Genomic DNA, 24,391 nt, shown 5'->3' with positions numbered 1-24,391 from the left:
GATATAGTTCAATTAGTATTTCACTTGTTCGATTAGTGATCCGATTACCTGGTATTTTGACCTAGTCAATGACTGTACACAGTTTAATAACACAACCAAACAAAGTTTACCAGTAGACTTAGATTTGAGGCATAATGTTCCTAGACATGTCAACATGATAAATTAGTTGATTTGATGCAAGAACTGATTGCAGAAGAATCAAAACTCGATCGTATGAAATGTCAACAAACGAAAAATTAAAATCGATGAATCTGGATACAACATACAACAACATTAAGCAAAGAAGCAGGAATCGGAACACACAAGATTAGCGTTCATAACTAGATCAAGAGCAAAAAGAGTCGGACAGTTTTTGATCGATAAACTAAAGAGATAATGTAATGAAGAATCACATAATAAATAACATGACCAGTGCTAACAACACACTCTTTTATTTAATAAAATTTATGTGAAACGGATAGTAGAAAATTAAAACCGTCAGATAATGCAAATATTTGTTAGTGTGAAAGCGTACTATGGGAATCGGAACGGGAATCACATAGAAATGCAAATAGAAGAAAATTAAAGCAGTCCTTCAAACAATGAAGATGAATTATTTGGGAAAATTATAGGCTGGGATTACATAATGAGAGAACCATTGCAACCAAGTTGTAATCGCGGTTCAAAAATTCTTATTATTTTGATAGATCATCGTCAAGTATCGAATACCGCAATTTAAACACTACCATGTGTGTTCTATTTTATGTGATACCCACACTCCCTATTTCAATTCACATCACACTAGTTCAAAGCCTTATTACTTGTGTTTAATTTTTCAATTTCTTTTCAACTTCACACCAAAGTTCCATGTCAGCGACGTTGCTTCCTCCAATAATAAAATCCATTTCGTTGATTATAAGGGAGTAATCTTCCAATACAATCTGAATAGTTATAGAGTCGATTTGTATTGCTAGTAGAAATAGAAGCTTCATGCACCGTATTTTCTGCTTTCCCTGAATCGTGACTTAAATCAATCAAAATTCAGTGATTTTACAATAAAACAAATCCAGTAAAACGAAGACAGGAAGCAAAAAAAAAGGGAATATATAAAACAAGGCTTGGGATGAATTATATTAGAGAAGCAGACAGGGAAACAAGGCTTTGAATCGACAACTGATGCAGAGTTCCATAGATTAAAGTCATCACCTCTCCAAAATTCAAGTTCTTACAAGAAGCAAAAGAGAAACAACAACCAAGCTTTATCCCACTAAGTAGGATCGGCTACATGAATCAAATGACGTCATAGTGTTCTATCATACATACAAGAAGTAGAAGTAAAAGAGAAGCTTAGAAGAAATTTGCAAGATAACAACAAGGGTATTAATGAAAATAAAGTTGATGATTTCTCTCATTACAATAGTTGTTGATTAGAAATATGAAACAGACTAATAATCAATTTCATATACAACAGTATTATTCAAGCACATCACATAAGTTTTATTACCTTAAGGAAATTACTTTGGTTATGGTCAATTACTTCAACCCCCACTATAATTTCTCTTATAATCATCTTATACTCCTTTAGCTAACCCATGTTTTTAGACTCATCATGTGACCATACTATTTACTCCATTAAAGTCTCATCTCATTAACCTTAAGTATCTTGATATTTTTCCTCACCGGTATTACCCTCTCTAACCTTACCCATTGCTTTAACTCGCATCTCCCTGTTCTTATTTACATCCTTTATTCGAACGGCATTCCCTATTCTTCGTTCCTAGCTTAAGGTTTTTACCTCACAATTATCATTACATATAATATCCTCTGTTTCTATAACTAAGACTTCTTTATATTTTAAGGCTATCTTCATACTTTCAATCACCTTTAATACCATCAATCATCGTAAACTATTATTACTGTATTCTTAGTTTATTCTTGTTTATACCCTCTTCATTAACTTACAACGTTAAACTCTTTAATTACCCTCAGAAATTACTCTCGTCTTTGTCAATTTTTCATGTACTATTCATTTATATCTCTCTTGGCTTCACCTTTTACTTCTTTATCTAATTGACGTTTCAGACTCACCATTATCTTGAGAAATCTCTTCTAAATACACCTAAACACACTTCCTGAATTAGGTACATAATTAGTTTGGGATCCTATCCTTTACTCCATGTGTTGGATATGACTTCTAGTTGACTCAAATATATTTCATTTTAACTTCTTAAAAAAATGAGTAAAGAATTCAATACTATTACGAGCATGCAAAACATCATATAGCAAGAGTATATCAATCTTGTTGGCCACTAAATATATCATAATGAATGACAAATTAGTACGTCCTCTTATGTCTATTATAAGACAACGAGAAATGTTATTTAACAACTATTTTAATTGTCAAACAACATATTTTTTTTAATAAAAATAAAAAAAAAAATATTTATATAAGGTATAGATATAATTTCATTTTATATCAGTTTTTCTTTCTATTTAAAAATATTTACTTATTTTACTTGGACATATATAAGGTTGAGTTTTTTTTTTGGCTTAATTGCACTTTTGGACCCCTATCTCTCCAAAAGTTGTGGTTATGGACCCCTAACTAATTTAAATACAAAACAGCCCCCTATGTTTTAATTCTTTGGCAATTTTGGACCTCCAGTCCATTGTTGACTCGATCAACGTTGACGTGACACCCTAAGCGAGGTGCCACGTGAAAGAACTTTGAGATGAAAGTGTGATTAGCAAGAGAACCAAAGAAATTTAGCAGTTTTCCTAAGAAAAATAGGGTTTAACGGTGCACACAGTGTTAAGGGATGAAGGGAGGTATTTGTTCATTTTAGAAAAATTTAAGGGAGCTTAATGTTTATTTTAAAACTAGAGGGGGTGTGAGTTACATTTGAATAAACCTCAAGGGAGGTGGGTGCAATTTACCCTTAAAAAAATCCTTATAATCTTCTTATATATTAAAGTTAACACAGAAGCATATTTTAGCCCTAATTTTAACCTAAACATATTGCATAAATTTACTATTTTAACCCTGATGCTAAATTCCTTTGTTTAAACCTTATTGAATTTTCTCCCTTCTCAATTTATCGATACATCTTCTTATATATTAAAGTTAACACAGAAGCATATTTTAGCCCTAATTTTAACCTAAACCTATTGCATAAATTTACTATTTTAATCCGGATGCTAAATTCCTTTGTTTAACCTTATTGAATTTTCCCCCTACTCAATTTCTCGATACATCTTCTTATATATCTTCTTATATATTAAAGTTAACACAGAAGCATATTTTAACCCTAATTTTAATCTAAACATATTGCATAAATTTACTATTTTAACCCTGATGCTAAATTCTCTTCTTATATATATCTTCTTATCTTCTTATATATTAAAGTTAACACAGAAGCATATTTTAACCCTAATTTTAACCTAAAACCATTGCATAAATTTACTATTTTAACCCTGATGCTAAATTCCTTTGTTTAACCTTATTGAATTTTCCCCCTTCTCAATTTCTCGATACATCTTCTTATCTTCTTATATATTAAAGTTAACACAGAAGCATATTTTAGCCCTAATTTAAACCTAAACCTATTGCATAAATTTAATATTTTAACCCTGATGCTAAATTCCTTTGTTTAACCTTATTGAATTTTCCCCCTACTCAATTTCTCGATACATCTTCTTATATATCTTCTTATTTATCTTCTTATTATATATTAAAGTTAACACATAAACATATTTTAGCCCTAATTTTAACCTAAACTTATTGCATAAATTTACTATTTTAACCCTGATGCTAAATTCATTTGTTTAACCTTATTGAATTTTCCCCCTACTCAATTTCTCGATACATCTTCTTATATATTAAAGTTAACACAGAAGCATATTTTAGCCCTAATTTTAACCTAAACCTATTGCATAAATTTACTATTTTAACCCTGATGTTAAATTCCCTTCTTATATATATCTTCTTATCTTCTTATATATTAAAGTTAACACAGAAGCATATTTTAGCCCTAATTTTAACCTAAACCTATTGTATAAATTTACTATTTTAACCCTGATGCTAAATTCCTTTGTTTAACCTTATGGAATTTTCCCCCTTCTCAATTTCTCGATACATCTTCTTATATATTAAAGTTAGCACAGAAGCATATTTTAGCCCTAATTTTAACCTAAACCTATTGCATAAATTTACTATTTTAACCCTAATGCTAAATTCCCTTCTTATATATATCTTCTTATCTTCTTATATATTAAAGTTAACACAGAAGCATATTTTAGCCCTAATTTTAACCTAAACCTATTGCATAAATTTACTATTTTAACCATGATGCTAAATTCCTTTGTGTAACCTTATTGAATTTTCCCCCTTCTCAATTTCTCGATACATCTTCTTATATATCTTCTTATATATTAAAGTTAATACAGAAGCATATTTTAGCCCTAATTTTAACCTAAATCTATTGCATAAATTTACTATTTGAACCCTGATACTGAATTCCTTTGTTTAACCTTATTAGAAACTCAAGAAATGAACTGATAGAAGTAGTCACGGATTGTGTGTAGTGCTGCTAAATTTGAGAGTTTGTATGGCTAAAATATGTAGTTTATACCTTGAGAATAAGAAACAGAAAAATTGTACTTGATATAAATAAATTTAGTGAGGCTCAATCGTTTTTCTTTATCTTATGATCAATAATAGTCTTTTTTCTTAAATATCTTAGTAAGTATTTTGTTTGGTTGTAACTAAAGTATTTGTTTTGATTCAAATTATTATTATCATGTCATTGAACATGAGTGTATTTGTTTTGATTCAAATTATTATTATCATGTCATTGAACATGAGTTTTTATTATGTTGTTTATTGTTTATTCTTTACGTAATTTTGGCCTATAAATAATAATCTTTGGTTTTTCGACTTCTTTTGTCATTTCATCATCTTATTCTATTCACAGAGATCTATAATAATGAGAGATAATATTATATAATGTAATGTTCATTTTTTTAAATTGTTAACGAATGTTTTTCATCTCATAAAACCCGTGCGGCGCACGGGTTAGTAATCTAGTATATACCAATTTCACCCTCCGCCTAAATAAAAAAATTAAAAAAATTTCCTTCCAAAAAAAAAAAAAGTGCCATCCCAAGGAAACTACCCAGTAACTAGTAGAAAAATAATATATAAATAACTACTGATTTTAGCTTTGTTGAAGAGCCGAGAGGATAGGTATCGAGAAATATGACATCAATAGGCAACAAAAGGAAGAGACTTGAGAGCTCGAATTGTAGTAGCCATGTAACGGGACACCATTACTACAGTGAAACGGTGGAGGACCATTCTTCCTACACTGACCATCAAACGGGTAAGTTGGAAAACAAACAAATGGAAAACAAGTTCCAAGATAAAGAGGACAACGTTTACTATCAACCAAGCCCAAGCATTGCAATACCAGGTCAGTTGGAACCTCAGCCAGAGGCCAACAACAATTCTTTCCCTGCTTACAATTCTTTCCCTGAAACGATGCCGGACAATCCTATCTCCGCTGACAATCAAACAACCCCAAGCTATACAATAGAATCTTATGGGATGGAATCTCACCCACGGGACAAGCCAGCAATGAAAGGTATGAGGGCAAATAATTTAATCTAAACCAACTATTGTTTGGTACTTTGGTGTACGAGTATTTTAAGTTGGTTCTATTTATTTAAGGGTTAAATAATTTTTGTATAACGATTCTTATAATATTCTAAATGTTCATAAAAAATTCATTCAAAAATACTAAAGGTACATATTACTAAACTTAAAAACAATAATTAAAAATGGTGACAGAAAAATATTTATAGGACCATAAATTTAAAAACCCTTGTATATATATATATATAATTTTGAGGTCTCAAAAAACCCTAGTTTAGTTTATTGTACGATTGTATGACAACTTTTCTCTTATCTTACAACTTTTTTTTCCTCTTTCCTTTTGGTGCACCCGCTTTTTTTTCTTTTCATTTCATCTTCTTCTTAGCACAATTACTTGTTTTTTATTTTAGATTTTAGAGCTTTCTATATTTAGATCAATATAATACATGAATATTTCAAAAAAAAAAAAATCTAATTTCTATGTGGGAATTTATTTAATCTCTTTGTGTGAAACTGAGAGTTTTTTCTAGAAAAAATTCATCATTTCTATGTTCATTAATTTCTTTATATGTGTCTTGGTTACTTTTCTTTTATGTCGTATATTTCGTTCCTTCGTAAATTGAAACGTACGATGTAAGAATCATGAATTTTTGTATGGATTATGTATGGATGTTTAAAAGCTGAAGTGTTTTGGTAATTAAAAAAAAATATTCTTTCTACAACAAAAAAAAAAATCAAAAATTCATGAATTCCGTGAATACCTCAATACCCACGTACCCACGCGAATATGGAACATATACGAATATGATATTTATCCAACGGAACAATATTTATATCATACTATTTGTATTCATTGATACTTATTGACATCCCAACTCCAACCTTTGCAACAAGCAAATTGTAGACTCGGGATCACAGTAGATACCAAACTACCCACCTTCTATTATAGGTTTTATTGTTACAAAAAAGTTTAGATGAAATTATTTCTGGAACTCATTACGATCGTTGCAAGTCTCGACCTTGGAAAAAAAAAATTGAGAGGAAGTCTCAACTCTAATTAATGCATATAAATTATTTTCTATTAGTAAAATAGAAACTTTAACCTACTTTATCCCTAAAAAAAAAAAACGCACATCTCTACTTGTGGATGTTTTTAAACGCACGTTTACGTTTTATGAGTGTTTGATTGGATCTACGTTTTGCAGCCCCAAATGTGAGTTTCAGCCACAAAACGTGGTTTGAGTCAATTCTTGGATGTTTGGATAACCAGCAAAATCGAATCCCTAAAAAGTGATTCTAGCCTCAAACGCGAGTTGACAAGAAGCTACAATTTCAAGCTTCTGCGTCTATTAAAATCAATTCTGCATAAACCCCAAATTAATTTCCAGCTTTACTCTTGTATTTTTGCTGCATTTTCTTCACCATTGCTGCTACAGTATGTTCTAGAGGTCAGGGAAGCAAGACTGGGCTTCTCGTGTTGTTGCTTCAGAAAAGAAAGAGATCTGAAAAAGGCCATTCGATTTTTTATTTATTTTTTGTGACAAACCCATTTGATTATCTTTGACTTATACTTAAATTTGGCAATATTTCATTTAATAAGACAACATTAAAATAAATCAAATTCCCTAAAAAAAAAAAAAAAAAAATCAAATACTACCAAAAAGATATAAATCGCAAAATAAATACTCATTATATATGTGAAATAACTATTACCTCGTAAATATTTTTTAACAATCATTTTGATGAATATAAATAAAATCTAATTTTAAATAAGTTAAAATCCATTTTGGTAATTACATACCTAGAATCAATTTTGACAAAAATTATCCAAACAACATAAATTGATAAAAATCACTTTTAGTTTTGTATATCTAAATATAAATCAATTTACATCCAACTCACTTTTAACCAAAATCAATTATCTCAAACTTAATTCTATCAAAATTAATTCTCGTCACCGTCATACCAAACGCACACTTACACTACTAGTAATATAGATTTGTATGAAAAACATAGTATTTATAATTAAACTTAAATGATTAATAATCTATACCAAAAGATAAATCTTCGGGGAGAATTCAAGTTCCATTTCTGGTAAGTCTATGCAACATATTGATATACTCCCTCTAGTTCCTATTTAAAGAAAAAAATTCCACTTTCAAGGTTTAAGAAGGAAATGATGTATTTATTATCAACCAAATATATTAATTATTCAATGATTTATATGCTACCTTTTCTCAAGAAAAAATATTTTATTAGCTAATGTTTTTTTTTTGTTGACAAAAACAAAACGATATTCATTCATTCAAATCGGTCAAATCAATAAATTACATCAGATACAAACATCGCTAACAACGTAAAGGGTGAATTTACGAACAAAGACATCATTCAAGTTAATAACATAAAACGGCAAAATGTCTACCAATAATATGATAAAACCTAAGTCTCCGAAATTCACATGCTTCTGGATCTTCAACGTTGACGCCCAAATCATTGGTTGAATTTGTGATTGACTGATGCCGATCTTTCAATAAGAAATAAACGAACACCGCGACAAGACACGAAATCAAACGTCGCATAAGACGACGAACAACACAACACCGCACTTAGACGACGAAATCACAAAAGAAAAAAATTTGATATATGTGAAAACCACTTATTTAGATTGAAAGAAAAGAAAAAAAAGATGTAGATGGATGATTCTAAGTCATAAAATGACCTAAAATCACCCCGTCTCGATGAACGAATGAGAAAGAAAGTTTAGAGAGAAGTTGGAGGGGTGAATTCAAGTGCACAAATGTCATATGCTACCTTTTCTCAAGAAAAAATATAATAATTTGTGCGCATAACTTTAAAATGATATTTAAAAAGAAAGGGAGTGATTTGTAATTATGTTTATCAATTAAGTATCTTTTTAATCATGTCCAGGTAGAGGCTTGGTTCCAAAGCGGTTGAATTTCAGTGATGAGGTAATAAAGGTAAGTTTTGACGGGAAAGATGGAGAGTATGTTCTGAAGCTGACGACTGGTGATAAGAAAGAGAATGCAATGGAAGAGCAGGCACAAGCTGCAGCTATGCTGTTGTCTCAAGCAGCAATGCTTCGCAGATTAGGAGAAACACTGCTTTCCAATCTTGAAGCACAGTTTGAACCTCAGTTTTTCAATAGTTTGAAGATGAAAGAACCAACGGAATAAAATACCACCGCAGAATCAAAGTACAAGTACCTCTGTTTTATTTCAATAATCTCCAAGGCATTGCTCAAGTGCCTATTGAAAAACACAAAAGACTCTGTTTTACTATTAATTTCTTCCGTTATTTTCAATTTGTCAAGAAGTATCTAGCTTCTACTGTATAAGTGAGACGGTCCTCCACTCACTTTATGAAGTTAATTGTATTGAATTTCCTGAGTTACGTACGTGGTTACTGTTAGATAATAAATTATCGAGTTATCTATTATAATTCTTATTTCTAGGAATATTATAAAGTTAATTAAATATTTTTTTTTTTAAATACTTTGAATTAAATTTATCATTTTTATATTTTAAAAAATATTATTCTTAAAAATAAATTTGATAAATTTCAAACAAACACGCGTTTGAATTGTAAAAAAATGAACCACTGGGCAGGACAAAAATATTTGTCCATGGTTTGATTCAGAAAAGCAATAAAGAAGCATGCACTAGACAACTTCCTCTTTTCTTGTACGGCGCTAAAGCAGTGGACAAAGTTTTGTCCTGTGTTTATGAAATGATAAATACTATTTTATCCCTTCATTACTTCTATTTCTTTAAATAAACTCCTGTCTTCAAGAGATTCTTTCAATTATCCATTGGCTTTTTGCAGTTTTTTATTTGAGAGTGTTTCCCTCACGCTCTCTCTCCTTCGCCAGTTTTTTTTTCCTCCCACCCTTCTCCACTATTCCGATGTCTTCCTCACTGCCTCCGGCCCACGGTCTCGCCGGTCTTTGATCAGGCCACCACCCCAACGTTGGGTCGCGAGATCTTCCGACGACAAGAGATCGGAGGTCGGGTAGAAAATGATGATAGACCACTTTAAAAATTGGGTTGAAACTATAACATAAATTAGAGTTAACAGTATTTTTCAGACCAAACAAGACTCTTAACAGCCATGGAAGCTGACTAACCAGCATATTATACATTTTGAATAAGTATTTTAGATTCAAGATAGAACTTGTGATGGGTAACACTTGTTTACCCATTCAGATTCATCATTTTTTTTGGCCTTGCATTTCCTTTTTCGGTTTGATTTGGATTTGTGTTCTTTATTCTGATTTGGGTAGATGTGAGAGAGAGCCGCGGCGGAAGCCGGCAAGAAAAGAGAGAAGGACAACAGAGACGAGAGAGAGGGGTGGATGGAGGAGAGAAAGAAGAGTTCAGAGAAAATGGCACGTGAAATCTCAATTTTACCTCTTCCTTTTTAACAAAATTACAAAGCTGCCATCCACATGGGCAGGTGTATAAGAGGGGTACAAGGAAAAGTGTGTCTATGAATCATTTTCCTTTTTATTTTTCGTTCCTTCCCTACTTTGTGTGTGTCACTTTTCCTTCCTTGGTTTCATGATGCTTATGATGTCGTTTTTTCTTTATTAAAAATTATATAATATGATGTAGTTGATAAATATATAAACGTGTTAATCAAATTCAAACTGTTCTAATAATTGTTAAGTGTGTTGGTTATATTGGAAAAATAAATAAAATAGTTAAAAGTTTTAAAATTTTGTTTATGTCTTTGCACAGTGAAAAATCAAACATTGCACGTCATAAAGGGTATTATCGTAAAATTTGCAATATTTTATCTTGTACATTAACATATCAAACAAGGTTCAGGACAAAACAGTTTGTCATGTATATCGACAAACTCAATCACTTGTTTAGTATTGTTCTGTGCAGTATCCAATCTTTTACAAATCAAACACACAGCCTCTTAAAAAATTAAATTAGGGAAATAATATAATAACTAGACTGGTGACCCGTGCGTCGCACGGGTCTTATTAGACGAAATATAGTTGCTAATCTTAATATGAAATGAATTCCGAAACAAAATAAAAATGACATTTAATATTAATGTATTGTAAGATGATAGTAATATATTGTTAATTAAAATGCAACACCAGCATACATAATGAAGTTGTACATTCTCCTAAATATTGTGGGTTTTTTATGCTACACGTTACGAAATACTTCCTCATAGACGACGTTGGATGTCATTTCAGTGTTTTCACCGTCTTCATCTTAGATTAATATCTTCAACTCTTCTTTAGAAGTAACCCTCGAAAGTCGAAACAACAACAAACAACAATAAGAAATACTTATACTTTTTCCTTATGATAAGAGTGAAATTTTGGTATAATTCTCAACTAAATAAGTTCTATCAATTGCTATTAAATAAAATTTATCTTTTTAAACTATAGAATTGCAACAAATATTATTTCATGTCTTCTATAGTATTGAGAGAATGTTGCGCTACACCAAAGAAAAAAAGAGAGAGAATGTTGCGAATTCAAAATCCGGACACAATTTAAATAATAACATACGGATCACTACAAAAATATTGAGATTGCAATTATTATTTCCATTTTGCTGAATATACAACAATGACATATCTGCAGCAACAAATCACGTCCTTTGCTTATCCAAAAGTCATAGAAAACAGTGCATATAAACTTAAAGTAAATGTTGTTATATAAATTTCAGCATTTAAAGGTTGTGCAGAAAAACTTTTTCACCATTGCATGAGAATCTGCTAACATCGACATCAAGTAAACAGCAAAACACTATTTTTATTAGTTTTAATTTTTTAACTATATGAATTCTAATTCTTTTAAAAATTTGACTTTCTGAACAGGGTAATTCCCAATAATGTAACCATTATTACTCCATTTTGGTCCTCATTAAAAATAGCGGAGTTCACAATCGCCGGTATATGCAAGAATGTCGTAATTTAAACATAACGCAAGAGTGGTAGCTTAGACATTATGAGTTTGTTGTGCAAACACTGTATTCTTTATCCAGGATTTCAGGTATATATAGCTACCTTTCTCTGCATTCAAAACACACAAACAATTGCTGAGTGGATATTAAAAAATGAGGATGGTAGATATTCTAAAAGAATGGTCTTAATACAAAAGAATGCATGAAGCCGTTCCATTATTTCCTAAAAGAATGCACTTAAAGTGGAGTAAATACACACACACGCACTGCATTGTATTCTTTTTTTGACTGAAATAACAACAATAAATCGCAGTGATGGCTAATTACAAATGCAAAAAAATATAGAGCAATTTAATTAAACGCAGCAATGTTGTTTCAACAAAAAGATTCAAAATATCTGATACAAAAGGGATTAGAAATAATACTTATGAAACAAAAGTTGAAAAACTTGCAACATATGAACCCAAAACCAATTCTGGAGGCTTAGACAAATCTTAAACATCAAACGATAATTAAACTACTGAAGAACAAATTATAGTCTTTATAACATGAAACAAACTTCTGAAACTTAAAACTAAAAATAACATACATCCAACAAAGTCCTCCATCGTAAAAATCCCATGATGCCACCAACGCTTGCTCCACAAAATGCCCATAATGCAACACCTTCATTTAAAGTTAACACCACGTTCAGTAGGTTTGCAAACAAAACGACTTAAAAAAAATTAAACAAACAATACCGCCAAATTGTTGATGTCATGTCGGAATGATAGGTTAAACGTGAAATTATTCACCATTTCAATAGTAAAATTATTGATGATAGGTTAAACGTGAAAGGAAGATTGTTGTTGAATGCTGGAGCAACATTTGTCCTATCAATAGCAAAATGCATCGGAGGGAGTAAAAGCACATAATACGCACCAGAAGTTGATTGAGTTCTTCTGATAGCCAAGTTAGAAATCACATAATACGCACCAAATTATTAAATATATTCAAATTGAAGGGAGTAAAAGCACATAAACAAATTAAATCCTCGTAAAATTCTTATGTTTTGAACTATAGTGTTTCTTTACCTAATAGAACACACGATGATGAATAACTTGGTTTTATAGAACACCAATGAGTCTCTTCTAGAGTACACAATTTTCTTATTATATCCAAAACTTGCAAGCGTCAATAGTATCAATAAAATCACCACATTACAGAAATAAAAAAACTCCAATTAGAAAGAAAAAACACAAACTGATAAAATAAAATAAAATAAAATAAAATAAAGAAGACTTATAGAGGGAAAACAGAACCACAACTAACAAAAGGAAGAAGAGAATCATGCCTGGTTTCATTCAATATCTCAATGGAATCATTCATTATAAGAACCAGCTGTAGCAAAGAACCATCAAACATAAATATTAAACCACTTTTAAATTGCAAACAAATCAAAGAGTGCCTAATATTAGTGGAGATATGCCGGCATATATAGCCATGAGTGTTGGTGTTGTAACATGTTCATATGCATGGCCATGGGAGCAAAATAGTGTTCAGTATAATAGTTCAAGATGAAAGTAAAACTGATGTGTGTTGGATGTATATATATAGCAGAAAATCGAGGTGCTGCATTCGGTGCATCTGAGTGGGAAAATGGAGAGTTAGGCTGAGTTGTGAAATGTGCAATTTACATGGGTTACCGATGGAAAATATTAATTGCAGTGCATTGTTCAAAGAGAGGATAAATTTTAGCTTAGGTAACCAAAAGGAACTGAATGGTTTTGGATTAATTCACTGAAAATATTTTTGAAATTCAAATTGCAAATGCCTTAGGAGGAAAATATTTTTAGGTTAACCTCATTAGCATTAAATGCTGCAGTTTTAGAGGCAAAAAAATTAGGGTTAAGTTGTTGCTAACCTAACAACTTTAAGGAGTAAGGGATTATTGTCCAATAAATTATTCTAATGACAAATATTTAGTGATACATGAGTTGGTTTGAAAATAGAATAACATGAGTTATACCAATTTTGAATTTCAAACGTGAGATTTAACTAGAGCTGTCAAAACGGGCGGTCCGGCCCTAACGGGCTTCGGGCTTTAGCGGGGCTAAAAAGTCCGGTTGAAAAATGGGCTTGAAATATACTACCCGAGCCCGGCCCTACACGGGCCGCGGGCTAAACGGGCCGGCCTGTATTAAAAATTAATTTTTTATTTATTTTAAAATAGTACTATAAAACATTGCTATAATTTTTTTATAAATAATATTTTTAATATGTTTAAATAATGTCTAGCACAAAAATAAATTGTAAACATTTTCGTACAAACGTCGTAAACTAAAACGACGAGGAAAATGATTTTAAATAAATTAGATATGTTATGGTTATAAATATTTATATATTCGATCTTTAAAACTATAAATAACGAAAAGAATAAATATAATTTTATATTACATTTATATTTGTGTTAATTCATTAACTTTTCACTTTTGTTTTTTTACTTTGATAATCAACTAAGTAAAGAATTATTTGAAAAATATATATAATTTAAAGGATTTTTTTTGTTATGCGGGCTAACGGGCTACCCGCGGCCCGTTCGGGCTAGCCCTAACGGATACCGGGCTTTTAAGGGCCGGGCTAAAAAGCCCTATTAAAATTCGGACACAATATTTTAGGCCCAAGCCCTATATTTATTCAGGCTAAACGGGCCGGCCCATACGACCCGGCCCGTTTTGACAGCTCTATAAACAATTCAAACCTCTTCTATTCTCAAGTACACATGGGATGGTTCTAAGCTCTATTACAATTAATGATATACTAATTCAAATATTTATCAAGTACACGTGGAATGAGCTTTCAATGCATTCATATCTTTGTCTATTCAATTGGTTTGAACAACTCACCATTTGTTTTGAAAATCAAATTCAAATCTCTTCATATCTGTGCATTCAAGTGCATAACATCTCTCCATATCTCTGTATTCAAAGGCTTTGAAAATCATTAGCCTATATAAGGCACATAAAATAAACCCTAGACATCATTCCCACTTTTCTAATGATTCAATATCAGTAATTTCAATTTCAATAATGTTTGTGTTTATTCATATGTTTCAACAATACTTCTATAATATTAAGTGTTCTTATGTTTTCACTTTCTTTCTTTGAATCCTTTTGTGCATTTTGCTATTGATTTTCATTGTAGATATTTGATTTATCCAATTTTACCAATTTCTAATCCAAGTGTTCTTATTTGATTTATCCACTTTATCAAAATGAGCCAAAGATGTTACTCATTTTGTTATGGTTGTTATGGTGTCTATCTTTTCTCCCTCATCACTAAACGGTGCCATGATAATTGTTTGTTGCATTGTTAAAATATCATTTGTTTTATGCAATGACGATAATGTCATTTTCCAGAATTGACTCTAATGATCCATTTATCACTACTTGACCACCTTTCCGTGGAGCTCATCCTACCGATTATACCCTTTTAAAACTCATATCAAAAAAGGGTTGTTCTTTCTTTTTGCATCGCTTATATCATACTAGATTGTCTACCCGTGCTGCCGCACGGGTCATAAATAGTAAAACACGTAACTTGATGAAATATAAACCACCGTAAAGTGATATGATAACCAAACATGATTAAGTTACTATCGACTTTTATAAAAGAATACTCACAACGCAACGGTATTGGATACACACCTCTTAAATAAAGTATATTTAGAAAATACAATAACTCAATACGCTAAACATGTGCCCTTTTGCATTATGTAGAATACTTTGCATTAACAATGTTGCGCCAATAGACCTGGAATTGCAAATTAACTCAAGGGTGGGTCCTGAAACAACATTCTTATCAAAGCAGCTGCCTTAATTCCCTGTTACCCTGTTTTCGTATTCAAAATAATACAGTTTTAGTATCAATTTGTTTATGTTAACATATATAAATAAAGATGTCAAATGGCAGGTTGATGGAATATGCATCTTAAAAGAACATACCTATAATCAATATTCCTTTCAAGATACCGAACTATCTACCAGAATAAAACATTATCAGCGTTTTTGCAATGCCATCTGATTTTTCTATGAAGTGTATATGGCCTGAAACATAACATACACACTGAATACAGGTACACCTCCACAAACAACCGGAATCAGCAGTCATGTAAAACACCGTCGTATCTTTTGAAAGAAACGATTCAAACAACCGATTGTATGACATCATCTGAAAAGTGAAAAACGCATTAAACATAAATTAGTTACATATAAAAATCATTATAAAAAGAAGTTAAACATCAGAACAGGCGGACACATACCAGAACACTGGATGTAACATCATCGACACTTTAAGAATTTTGCTGCACGAAAATTTAAATTCACAATGTCATGTCTGTATGGAATATGAGCTTTTTTATCACAAACTCGGAACCATCCCTTCTGGAAACATGGCGCGATTTAACTTAAGAAACAACGGAGGAGTGTGAAACTGGTCCGCTCCAAATTCATCAGAAAAGCGCTAAATGCATCAGCACTCGAAAACAAAAAACACAGTCGCCGCTCCAAATTCCTCAAAACTAAACTCATCTCCTTCCCATATAGTCAAACTGGTCCGACGACCACCGATAAAATAACCACCATAGCTACTAATACAACTATCCCCCTAAAGAGCAACCTGCAAAATTATGCAGAAAAATAACTTTTGTACTTTTGAAGTAACTTATCATGGATTACTATTAACTCTATTAAATCATCAACTCAAGTTAATTACGAAAGTAGCATATATAAGTTTTGCACAAACAACCACAATATGCAATAACCACAATCAGCAAGAACAGACAAAACCAAACAAAAATAAATGATTCAGCTGCTCTCAAGAATGATCTGATACGATATGAGGATTAGATCTAAGTGTTACCTCAACTTTCGAATCTGAATCTTCGCCGAAATGCTATCATGAAGCGTGAAAGAATCCAAAAGCTCTGCAATCACCTCATTCATTGGAGGCAGGCTTGATAATCGATCTTCCTCAAGCTCCATCTATGTTCTGAAATCAACAACTTATGAAATTGTGTTAAATAAGTCATATTTTATATTCTCAATGTATGTGAATCAAAACGGTTTATTAAGGTTAGTTAGAAAGGGCTAAAGCAGATCATTTTACTTTTACTTGGATGGATCAAAGAGAGATTAAGAAAAAAAATCCATTAGACTAATTTTCCATATCCAAAACTAAAACCTTTTGAAAGAATTTAGCATCCCTTAAAACTATTCACACTTGACCACTAAACACAAAGAACACCAACTGAGAAACACAAATGGGATTGGAAACAAACATAATTAGCAAATAAACTATACTGATTTTTTATGAATAAATTATTACGATAATCGATCTTCCTCAAGCTCCATCTATGTTCTGAAATCAACAACTTATGTAATTGTGTTAAATAAGTCATATTTTATATTCTCAATGTATTTGAATCAAAACGGTTTATTAAGGTTAGTTAGAAAGGGCTAAAGTGAATCATTTTACTTTTACTTGGATGGATCAAAGAGAGATTAAGAAAAAAAATCCATTAGACTAATTTTCCATATCCAAAACTAAAACCTTTTGAAAGAATTTAGCATCCCTTAAAACTATTCACATTTGACCACTAAACACAAAGAACACCAACTGAGAAACACAAATGGGATCGGAAACAAACATAATTAGCAAATAAACTATACTGATTTTTTATGAATAAATTATCACGATAAGATGCACGAATTTATACTTTGAGAGATAAAATTAAACGATGATTGATAGTGCTAATGGCAGAAACAGGTAAACTCTAATTGCCTTAACAAACCAGAAGTGACAAATAGAAGCAGTGATCAATATGGTTAAGCTGAAGTATTAAAAGAAGCTATTGATGTATGAACTGTGGCAAATGAGAAGTAAGTGATCTCAGAATATTATTTGACCAATCAAATGTGATCCAAATGCTACCAAATTAAATAATATGCATCCCAACATACCTATACACATATACACAATTTTAGATTTGAAAGAAACATCACAAAAATTTTAGATAATTATTAGTCTAATGGATTTTCAAAAGTAAGAATGGAAGAACTAAGAATCCCTCGAGTTCTCATTGTTATTGAGAGAATATATAATATGTTAGTACAAAAATTTTAAAAATTTAGTATAGAGTTATTTTAAAACCCACAATCAGATAACAGAGAGTTTAAAATCCAACACCAACATTCAAAATTATGGTAGTGGTTTTGATTTTGTTTCTAAAACCCCTGCTTCATCCTATGGTAGTGGTTTTGGTTTTGTTTAACATAGAACACCAAACCCTAAAAGGAATCAAAATGCAAGTGAATTCAATGTTCCCAATTCATCTTCAAGCTCATTTTGTAACACCAGACTCATTAAAAGTTACATGAACAACATCATCATAGATGTGGATTTACGATCAAATATATATAGTAGCATCTTCATTCTCTAATCAGAGACGTCATATTCAAATTCAAATAATGTTCTTAAATCACGTAATTAAAAAGGGGGTTAAAAACAATTTCTTACATGTAAATCCTTTGAGAACTTAATGAACACTATATTCGTAACCCACATAGACGATTGGGCTTCTGCATCGAACAATCACCATTTTGCCGCCGTCTTTGACCCATTAGATTTTGAGCTCAAAGAAATCCAGTAAACTATCAAAGTATCCGGAAGCGAATGAGGAGTGATAGTTTACTGGATTTCTTTTTTTTTTTTGTATCCGACCCTAAGCTTCACTCGATGCTTGCATGCGAGTATCAAACAGCCATCACCTCGCCATTTGATTGTCAAACAAAATCGAAGAAAGAGAAAGCTGATTAAATAATTGAATCAGTAAAAATAGGGAAATCGGAAACCAATTGGTTGGCCATGGTAGGGGCAGCATAATCGTGGATAGATAGAGGGAAAGACAACTCACCAATTGATTATGTTGTTTGTTGTGACGATACGATGCAGTAGACGGTGGCGGGGGAGTCGACGACGGCAAGGGTTGTGCCGGAACCGAGAGAGATGAGGGAGAGAGTGGAAAAGAAAAGCGACAGAGTGTTGGGAGACCACCGTAGCTGCAAGGCCATGGAGAGAGAGAGAGAGAGAGAGAGAGAGAGAGAGAGAGAGAGAGAGAGAGAGAGAGAGAGAGAGCTGACCGCAAGTAGGATTGAAGCTAGGTGGATTTCAAAAGGTTGTACAAAAAAAAAAAAGAAAGGGTACCTTGTATAAATCAATTTGTATTAATTTGTTGCTGCATTGGAAAACGAAAAACGTTTGGAGCAACATAGATTAATCCAACGGCTGGAACGATTTGGAGCCAAAAACTTAGGATTAGGGTTAAGAAATTAGGGTAAACATGTTTGCTAGGATTAGATATAAAGGATGCTATTAGATTGCGGTTATATCATGGTTTTGTTCCGTTGTTAAACAAAATCATGGTTTCGTTCCGGTGATCTTTTTTGGAAGATACATTAACTATCCATTCAGATACCATCGAAAGTTTATCGGAGCTGTTGAAAAAAAAGGATTAAATTGTTTGGCAATTTAAATTTATTTTAAGTTTAAAAGGTACTTTTTGGTTAAAAGATGGATGGCGATTTTTGTTTCCAACTTAAAATTAATCTCAAATTTAACATTTGTTTCATACAATATTGTCATAAAAGATATGATAATAATAAAAATATTTATAAAAGAATGACATATTTACAATCTCTCAAAATAAGACATGGGATTACAATACCGATGAGAGCAAACATATCCATGATGTCACATACGAATTCAGTCCAAGAGATCCTCCAACCCTACCTACAATATTGTATGAAACAAATGTTAAATTTGAGATTAATGTCCATGTTAAAAACACAAGGATAACATGATTAAAAGAAGTTGGAAGGGAAGAGGTTTGCGATGGGAGAGAGGGAGAGAAGGAAGAGAGGCATGATCTTCTTGGAGGAGAGTAGTGGGGGGAGAGAGAGGGAAGGCGGCACATTGTAACTAAAATGACTCTAACAATGGACCGTAACTCTTAGGCAGTAAGTTTGGTCAATCTATAACATATAACCTATAGGAAAGTATGGTACTTCAGAGGACGTTGATCACCTTTTTCTTCATTGTGATTTTTTTCGACAAATTTGGATGCTCATTACAATTGGTTAGGCTTCATCTTGGTTTATCCGTCTCATATTTCGGATCATCTGACTCATATTGTGGCTCTGGGAGGCTCTTCAAAAAAGTTATGAGCGGTACTTGATTTGGTTTGGTTTTCGATTTTTTGGGTCATCTGACAGGAAATAAATGCATGTATTTTCTAACAAAATCAAGATATACTTCATCACCTTCTTGATAAAATTAAATTTCAATCTTTTTTGTGGCTGAAGGCAAAACATGTCATTTTTAATTTTGATTATCATATGTGGTAGCTCATTCCTATTTTGTGTTTGGAATGAGCTATGTAATTTCAGTTTTTTGATCTCTTGGGGACTTCTTCTCCTTCTTTTTGATGTAATTGTTACTTTTCTTTGCTCTTCTCTAACACTCCTTGTGCGGAGAAGGTAAAGTCGTTTGCTTAATATATAATTCTATTTTACCTTCTTAAAAAAAAAATCTATAACATAAAACTATAGATTTAATTTGTATACATCAATAGTAGAAAAATCTTTTACATATATGTCCGACCAAATTATACTACTTTTAAGTTAGTTCTTAAAATATCGCAAAAAAAAAATATTTGACATGATTTAGCTGGATGTAAAAAAAATTCATGGCTAATACATGAAGATTAATCTCTAAAACTAAATTATTTTCTTAAGGGTTAATAGGTCTTTACCCCCCTGTAATATAGATCACTATTGGTTTTGCCCCCTATAAAAAAAAAAATTTTGGATTCGGTCCTTGTAAAAAAAATTTGTTTTGGAAAACCCCCCTAGACCAGCTGACTGTGCGTTTTTGCTGATGTGGCATGCTGCGTCACCTTTTTCGGATAATGTGGCGCGCTGACTGTATAATTATTTTTATTTTTTTATGGGGTACACGTGGCATTTATGATTTTTATTTACAATTTAAAAAAAATGAAAAAATATTATAAAAAATAAAATAAATTATGGAAAAATAAAAATATTAATAAAAACATTCATTAGTTTCCCTCCATCTATTTGAATAATTGGTCTCAATTCGGGAGGAAGAACTGGTAAGAGAGATAAAACCATCCATTCTGGTTCTATATTTGTTCGGATAAAGTGCTTAACTAATTCCATGCGTCGAACCAAAAAATTCTTTCTTCTTCCTACTTTCCGATCTTCCCATTCATTTTCATTTTCATTGTCGGCGGATCCCTCTTCTCCTAATTCTTTCCAAAAAATAAAGTCGTTTTTTTATGACATATTAGGGGGATATTCCAAAAAAAAAATATTTTACAAGAGGGTAAATCAAAAAAAATAATTTTACAGGGGGAAAAACCAAAAATGACCTATATTACAGAAGGTAAAACACCATTAACCCTATTTTTTATTTATAAGAACACCTCTGAATTCTCTTGATCATTTAACATTTTTTTCTCTCTATCTCTCTTTGTAACATTAGCTACATATTACATCAATATCAACAAAAAAAATTAATCACATCACTCTCACTATTTTTCTCTCTCTCAAGTGTCTGAATTATATGAGTGTCCAAATATAATTTTCATTTTACAAACATCGATCATATTTCGAACAATTGAAAGGGGAAGTACAATAACTTACTAATGGAAAACTCAACATGTCATCCAATATTTCATTAACAAAGCAACTCATAAAATAAACAAATAAATCAATAAATTCTTTTTTTATCGATTAAATGTTTAAAATTGAAATAAATTAGAAGACAATTATAAATATAAAAAAAATAAAACAATTTATGAGTTTGTTCTTTTTAAATAGAGCGCACTTCATTTTATTCCACTCAAATACAAAAAGAATAATTTTTTGGCAAATAAGATGAAAAGACGTCATTAAAATGATAAAATAGTTTAAATAATGTTATAAAAATAATCGATGAAGGTTGACTTATTTAGTAAAGAGTTAACTTACCCGTAAAGTCGTATATTCAACTTTCATTGTCAGCATTATTAATTCTTTGTCTCTGGAAACCAAAATGATAAAATAATTTAAATGAATAGAAAGAATTGAATAAAAAACCACCTCAAAGATATATGTGTAACCTTTATGTATAGAATATACATGCATTTTAACATCTTTTTATGTCAAATAGTTTAGCGGCTTGAGAAATTCACCTTTAACATGTATTATCCTTGGTCAAGTGAACTAAGCTCACATAGATCATGAACGTTAAATATTTATTATTAACAAAAAGTAAAATATATAAACAAAAACTCAGGAAAATATTTCCCGTGCAAGGCACGAGTTTTAATCTAGTAAGTTAAAAATACATGATTTACTATACCTCATTAATCGATGAAAAAACAAATGATTTGATACATGTTAAAACTTTTGTTAGTCACATCATTTAATAAGTTTTACATATGCATTCGATGATTTACTACCAAATGATTTACTACTCAATGTTACACTGTTTGTCACTGCCACAGTCCCGCATCTCTCCTACTTATAAAATGGGTAAGATTATTCATTTTAAGCCACACCACAGCCATAGCCACCAGCCATTGGTCTCACTGTCAACTGTTTACGAACAATCTCTATCGAGCTAGTTAGATTAATCCCCTTGTTTTTTCAAACCAAAAGTCCCAATTACAAGCCATGGCCAAAAATCAACAAAGAATTGGAGAACAGACACAAGCCACCCCCAATAATCAGTCAAGAAGCGGAGCACAGACACATGCCACCTCCAGTAATCAAACAACCGAAACTGATACCGATATGAATAAATGGTTAGTTTCCACAATGACGTTACTGAAATCGCTGGACAATGGTTACATTCAATCATGCAGCATTCCCATAGTTCCTGAAGAACTTAAAAACTCAACAAACAAAGAAGCTTATATGCCAAGGGTGGTAACAATCGGTCCTAGATTCAAAGGAAGCAGAGAAGACTTACTTCTCATGGAGGAAGTCAAATTACGCTGCCTGTTTTATCTCTTTCACAGAAGCGACGGTGATGTCAAACAATTCTTGTTGAGCTGCAGCGAAGCCATATGGAAAGCAGATGAAAAAATTCGAGCAAGTTATGTGTACATGCCAGACATTAAACTCAGCCAACAAAAATTAGCAAACATAATGTTAATAGATGGATGTTTTCTATTAGAACTTTTGATTGCCAAAGGCATGGATTCTGAACTACGATGCCAGTCGTCCCCACCCAGTCCCGCACTTAAAGTGCTGAAAGACGAAGATGTTCTGTCCGATATTCTATTGTTGGAGAATCAAATACCAATTATAGTACTCCACATATTGTCTGAAATACTTTTCCCCACTAAGTTTAAAACAGCAGACCCTAAGGAAAGGATTAAAAAGATTAATAATCTTTTTCTATCTATCACAGGCTACTCTCACTCTCAGGTTCAAGATCCAAACTACTTTAATTCTCCTCATGTTATTGATATTGTCCACGTTTTCGTTAACAGGGAAGGTGAGAGAAAAAGTCACGTGGTTGGTAATTATGTAGTACCCATTGATAGTACTCAGCATCTGAAGCCCAAACTAATGCGCTGTGCTTCGAGGCTCCAAGCTGCAGGGGTTACTATCAAACTTGCTGAGGAAACAGCCAATGGAAATTGTTGCTTCAATTTCCTTTGGAAATGTTTTGGTGGTATATGCATAAAGCTTCACAATATGCTTGTGACAAATAATCAAGTGGATGCGCTAGAGGAAGTTAAAGGTATGGACTTTTACTTTAACTTTGAAAAGGGGACACTGGAAATTGCACAGTTAGAGATAACAAAAACAACAAAAGCTAAGTGGTGCAATGTCATTGCTTGGGAGCATCATAAAAACAACTGGAAATGTTCTACTGTTGTTTCTGGGATCAATGGCAATAACCAGATCAATACAACTCATCTTAGCCGGAATTTTACTGCATCTGCTTTGATTTTCGATGGGTTGATTTGTTGTGCTGCTGATGTGAAGCTTCTTAAGGACAAGAATATCATTGTGGATCATTTGAAGATGAGTAATGAGGAGTTGGAAGAGTTTTTACATTCCATGTCGTTTGGAGTTGATCTTGGGATAGTTGATTCAAGTTATGTTAAAATTGTTGATGACTTGAACGATTACTCGCATTCATTTTTTGTTCTGCGGAACTTGAAAATATTTTCCCATCTTTTCAAGGGTCGTCTAGAATGGCTCTTCAAGTTTTTGAAACAAAACTACAACTTTGTTGCTGCGATGCTGGCTTTCCTCACTCTTGTGCAGACTGTTTATACTGTCCTATCCTACCATTTACCCAAATAATTCCTCTCCCCTTTTGTGGAATTAAATATTGCTCTTTCTAGTACGTAAATTTCCTTTTCTTTTTCTTCATTTGTTTGGAATGGGAAATCATTATTTACCTTGAATCTGTGTGTTTGTTTCCAGTATTTGAAATGCAAATAAAGTTGATTTTCCTTCAATTTTATAATTTGTTTGTTTGAATAATATAAAGTATTAATAGTTTAGAATTTGTAGCACCAGTATTCACTTTATTAATTTTTTTATTAGAAAGTATTCTCTTTCTTCCACAACAGTAAAGGACCATTGCATTCACCCGGACCATTTTTACTTGTGATATATATAAGGGAGAAATTCTTGCATAGGATAGTACATAACATGTCATCCTTGCAAACAACCATTAAAAA

At 31.8% G+C, this 24,391-nt stretch overlaps 2 protein-coding genes and 1 long non-coding RNA gene across 4 annotated transcripts; 2 read left to right on the top strand and 1 right to left on the bottom strand.

Annotated features, from left to right (window-relative positions):
• Positions 1-5,196: 5,196 nt before the first annotated feature.
• On the top strand, positions 5,197-9,070 carry LOC11406328 (uncharacterized). The gene is made up of 2 exons (XM_003623208.3): positions 5,197-5,621; positions 8,561-9,070. Exons 1-2 carry the CDS (start codon positions 5,237-5,239, stop codon positions 8,824-8,826), a joined length of 651 nt encoding a protein of 216 aa, XP_003623256.1. The 5' UTR covers positions 5,197-5,236; the 3' UTR covers positions 8,827-9,070.
• A 6,171-nt stretch (positions 9,071-15,241) lies between these two features.
• LOC112416805 (uncharacterized) lies at positions 15,242-18,747 on the bottom strand. Of its 2 annotated transcripts, XR_005642859.1 has the most exons (4): positions 18,536-18,747; positions 18,139-18,430; positions 15,567-15,792; positions 15,242-15,453 (listed from the first exon to the last, which is right to left on the bottom strand). It is a non-coding gene; the product is annotated as an uncharacterized lncRNA (long non-coding RNA). The 2 variants fall into 2 exon arrangements; XR_003007308.2 differs by having other exon boundaries at positions 18,139-18,745.
• Positions 18,748-22,358: 3,611 nt separating this feature from the next.
• Positions 22,359-24,008, top strand: LOC11426318 (UPF0481 protein At3g47200). The gene has a single exon (XM_003623203.1). It carries the CDS (start codon positions 22,359-22,361, stop codon positions 24,006-24,008), a length of 1,650 nt encoding a protein of 549 aa, XP_003623251.1.
• The last annotated feature ends 383 nt before the right edge of the window (positions 24,009-24,391 follow it).

Source organism: Medicago truncatula, chromosome 7 (genome assembly GCF_003473485.1).
Source record: "Medicago truncatula cultivar Jemalong A17 chromosome 7, MtrunA17r5.0-ANR, whole genome shotgun sequence".
Taxonomy (NCBI): Eukaryota; Viridiplantae; Streptophyta; class Magnoliopsida; order Fabales; family Fabaceae; genus Medicago; species Medicago truncatula.
Note: the sequence above shows the minus strand (reverse complement) of the source record. Positions and strands in the feature narration are given on the sequence as shown.